Here is a 4,843-nt window from a genome sequence, read left to right on the forward strand (position 1 = left end):
CCACACAATGAAGCCCTTTATTTCGACTTAAAGGGCTCTTAAAATCGATTTCCTTACTCCACCCCTGACAAGTGGATTAGCGCTTAAATCGACGTTGCCGGCTCGAATTTGGGGTACTGTGGACACAATTCGATGGTATTGGCCTCCGGGAGCTATCCCAGAGTGCTCCATTCTGACCGCTCTGGACAGCGCTCTCAACTCAGATGCACTGGCCAGGTAGACAGGAAAAGAACCGCGAACTTTTGAATCTCATTTCCTGTTTGGCCAGCGTGGCAAGCTGCAGGTGACCATGCAGAACTCATCAGCACAGGTGACCATGATGGAGTCCCAGAATCGCAAAAGAGCTCCAGCATGGACTGAACGGGAGGTACGGGATCTGATCGCTGTTTGGGGAGAGGAATCCGTGCTATCAGAACTCCGTTCCAGTTTTCGAAATGCCAAAACCTTTGTGAAAATCTCCCAGGGCATGAAGGACAGAGGCCATAACAGGGACCCGAAGCAGTGCCGCGTGAAACTGAAGGAGCTGAGGCAAGCCTACCAGAAAACCAGAGAGGCGAACAGCCGCTCTGGGTCAGAGCCCCAAACATGCCGCTTCTATGATGAGCTGCATGCCATTTTAGGGGGTTCAGCCACCACTACCCCAGCCGTGTTGTTTGACTCCTTCAATGGAGATGGAGGCAATACAGAAGTAGGTTTTGGGGACGAAGAAGATGATGATGAGGAGGTTGTAGATAGCTCACAGCAAGCAAGCGGAGAAACCGGTTTTCCCGACAGCCAGGAACTGTTTCTCACCCTAGACCTGGAGCCAGTACCCCCCGAACCCACCCAAGGCTGCCTCCTGGACTCAGCAGGCGGAGAAGGGACCTCTGGTGAGTGTACCTTTTAAAATGCTATACATGGTTTAAAAGCAAGCATGTGAAAGGATTACTTTGCCCTGGCATTTGCGGTTCTGCCTTTGCAAAAGGTTTCTGGGGAGGGCAGCCTTATTTCGTCCTTCATGGTAGGACACTTTACCACTCCAGGCCAGCAACCCGTACTGGGGAATCACTGTAGAACAAAGCATTGCAGTGTATGTTTGCTGGCATTCAACCAAAATCCGTTCACGCGGTGGGAGGAGGCAAAATGCGACCTTGTAACGAAAGCACATGTGCTATGTATGTAATGTTAACAGCAAGGTTTACCCTGAAAGAGTGTAGCGACTGTTTTATAAAATGTGTCTTTTTAAATACCGCTGTCCCTTTTTTTTTCTCCACCAGCTGCATGTGTTTCAATGATCACAGGATCTTCTCCTTCCCAGAGGCTAGTGAAGCTTAGAAAGAAAAAAAAAAAAAAACGCACTCGCGATGAAATGTTCTCCGAGCTCATGCTGTCCTCCCACACTGACAGAGCACAGACGAATGCGTGGAGGCAAATAATGTCAGAGTGCAGGAAAGCACAAAATGACCGGGAGGAGAGGTGGAGGGCTGAAGAGAGTAAGTGGCGGGCTGAAGACAGGGCTGAAGCTCAAAGGTGGCAGCAGCGTGATGAGAGGAGGCAGGATTCAATGCTGAGGCTGCTGCAGGACCAAACCAGTATGCTCCAGTGTATGGTTGAGCTGCAGCAAAGGCAGCTGGAGCACAGACTGCCACTGCAGCCCCTCTGTAACCAACCGCCCTCCTCCCCAAGTTCCATAGCCTCCACACCCAGACGCCCAAGAACGCGGTGGGGGGGCCTCCGGCCAACCAGCCACTCCACCACAGAGGATTGCCCAAAAAAAAGAAGGCTGTCATTCAATAAATTTTAAAGTTGTAAACTTTTAAAGTGCTGTGCTTAAAGTGCTGTGTGGCATTTTCCTTCCCTCCTCCACCACCCCTCCTGGGATACCTTGGTAGTCATCCCCCTATTTGTGTGATGAATGAATAACGAATGCATGACTGTGAAGCAGCAATGACTTTATTGGCTCTGCAAGCAATGATTAAAGGGAGGAGGGGAGGGTGGTTAGCTTACAGGGAAGTAGAGTGAACCAAGGGGTGGGGGGGTTCATCAAGGAGAAACAAACAGAACTTTCACACCGTAGCCTGGCCAGTCATGAAACTGTTTTTCAAAGCTTCTCTGATGCGTACCGCGCCCTCCTGTGCTCTTCTAACCGCCCTGGTGTCTGGCTGCGCGTAACCAGCAGCCAGGCGATTTGCCTCAACCTCCCACCCCGCCATAAACGTCTCCCCCTTACTCTCACAGATATTGTGGAGCACACAGCAAGCAGTAATAACAGTGGGAATATTGGTTTCGCTGAGGTCTAAGCGAGTCAGTAAACTGCGCCAGCGCGCCTTTAAACGTCCAAATGCACATTCTACCACCATTCTGCACTTGCTCAGCCTGTAGTTGAACAGCTCCTGACCACTGTCCAGGCTGCCTGTGTATGGCTTCATGAGCCATGGCATTAAGGGGTAGGCTGGGTCCCCAAGGATACATATAGGCATTTCAACATCCCCAACAGTTATTTTCTGGTCTGGGAATAAAGTCCCTTCCTGCAGCTTTTGAAACAGACCAGAGTTCCTGAAGATGCGAGCATCATGTACCTTTCCCGGCCATCCCACGTTGATGTTGGTGAAACGTCCCTTGTGATCCACCAGAGCTTGCAGCACTATCGAAAAGTACCCCTTGCGGTTTATGTACTCGGCGGCTTGGTGCTCCGGTGCCAAGATAGGGATATGGGTTCCATCTATAGCCCCACCACAGTTAGGGAATCCCATTGCAGCAAAGCCATCCACTATGACCTGCACATTTCCCAGGGTCACTACCCTTGATATCAGCAGATCTTTGATTGCGTGGGCTACTTGCATCACAGCAGCCCCCACAGTAGATTTGCCCACTCCAAATTGATTCCCAACTGACCGGTAGCTGTCTGGCGTTGCAAGCTTCCACAGGGCTATCGCCACTCGCTTCTCAACTGTGAGGGCTGCTCTCATCTTGGTATTCATGCGCTTCAGGGCAGGGGAAAGCAAGTCACAAAGTTCCATGAAAGTGCCCTTACGCATGCGAAAGTTTCGTAGCCACTGGGAATCGTCCCAGACCTGCAACACTATGCGGTCCCACCAGTCTGTGCTTGTTTCCCGAGCCCAGAATCGGCGTTCCACAGCATGAACCTGCCCCATTAGCACCATGAGGCATGCATTGTCAGGGCCCATGCTTTCTGAGAAATCTGTGTCCATGTCCTGATCACTCACGGGACCGCGCTGACGTCGCCTCCTCGCCCGGTATCGCGTTGCCATGTTCTGGTGCTGCATATACTGCTGAATAATGCGTGTGGTGGTTAATGTGCTCCTAATTGCCAAAGTGAGCTGAGCGGGCTCCATGCTTGCCGTGGTATGGCGTCCGCACAGAAAAAAGGCGCGGAACGATTGTCTGCCGTTGCTCTGACGGAGGGAGGGGCGACTGACGACACGGCTTACAGGGTTGGCTTCAGGGAGCTAAAATCAACAAAGGGGGTGCCTGTACATCAAGGAGTATTTCAGGCAGGACTGCACGGAGGGTTCCAATAAGAAATGGTGCACCTAAGTTATCGTTGTTATTGGAACAAGGAGGTTAGCCTGGCCTCTGATTGATACATGGCTAGATTTACCTCACTGCACCTTCTCTGTGAGTGACTGCAGTGTGACCTAGAGGAATGAGTCCCCTAGACAGGGGAGGAGGCAAATGAGTACAAAACAAATCTGGTCTATTTCTTGTTTTGACCCACTCCATCTATCTTTTACATCTTTGGCTGGCAGCAGACGGTGCAGAAGGACTGCATGCCATCCACATCTCATGGCTGCTCGGCAGAAGATGGTACAGTACGACTGCTAGCCATCCCCATCTCTTGCCTGCCTGGCAGAAGATGGTGCAATACGACTGCTAGCAATCCTCATCTCTTGCCTGCCTGGCAGAAGATGGTACAGTACGACTGCTAGCAGTCCGTATCGCCTGCCTGCTCACCATAAGACGGTTCAATAGGACTGACTGCAGGACTAAAGAGAATGACCTGGTCAAGTCACTCCAAATTTAGTCCCTGCGCCCATGTCTGCCCAGGCGCTCCCAGCCGACGCAGCCAGGAGCACCTCGGACACGATGAGGACGACTACCAATCGTATTGCACCGTCTGCTGCCAGAAGGCAAGGGGTTGCTGCTACTGTGCAGCAAAGCCGTACCGCGTCTGCCAGCACCCAGGAGACATAGGGTGACGGTTACCTGAGCGGGCTCCATGCTTGCTGTGGTATGGCGTCTGCACAGGTAACTCAGGAAAAAAGGTGCGAAATGATTGTCTGCCCTTGCTTTCACGGGGGGAGGGAGGGAACGGGGGCCTGACGACACGTACCCAGAACCACCCGCGACAATGTTTTAGCCCCATCAGAGTGCTCCATTGTGACTGCTCTGGACAGCACTCTCAGATGCCCGATTGTTTGCCATTGCTCTGACGCTGGGAGGGGCGCTTACAGGGTTGGCTTCAGGGAGCTAAAATCAACAAAGGGGGTGGCTTTACATCAAGGAGTATTTCAGGCAGGACTTCACAGAGGGTTCCAATAAGAAATGGTGCACCTAAGTTATTGTCCTTATTGGAGCAAGAAGGTTAGCCTGGCCTCTGATTGATACATGGCTAGATTTACCTCGCTGCACCTTCTCTGTAAGTGACTGCAGTGTGATCTAGAAGAATGAGTCCCCTAGACAGGGGAGGGGGGGAAGCAAATGAGTACAAAACAAATCTGGTCTATTTCTTGTTTTGACCCACTCCATCTATCTTTTACATCTTTGGCTGGCAGCAGACGGTGCAGAAGGACTGCATGCCATCCACATCTCATGACTGCTCGGCAGAAGATGGTACAGTACG

The 4,843-nt window shown here is 51.7% G+C and overlaps 1 protein-coding gene across 1 annotated transcript; it reads left to right on the forward strand.

The window, feature by feature from the left end:
- The first annotated feature begins 289 nt into the window (after positions 1–289).
- LOC142071473 (uncharacterized) lies at positions 290–1,800 on the forward strand. Its single transcript, XM_075126216.1, has 2 exons — positions 290–869; positions 1,257–1,800. Exons 1-2 carry the CDS (start codon positions 290–292, stop codon positions 1,781–1,783), a joined length of 1,107 nt encoding a protein of 368 aa, XP_074982317.1. The 3' UTR covers positions 1,784–1,800.
- Positions 1,801–4,843: the final 3,043 nt, after the last annotated feature.

Source organism: Caretta caretta, chromosome 3, assembly GCF_965140235.1.
Source record: "Caretta caretta isolate rCarCar2 chromosome 3, rCarCar1.hap1, whole genome shotgun sequence".
In the NCBI taxonomy this organism is placed as follows: Eukaryota; Metazoa; Chordata; order Testudines; family Cheloniidae; genus Caretta; species Caretta caretta.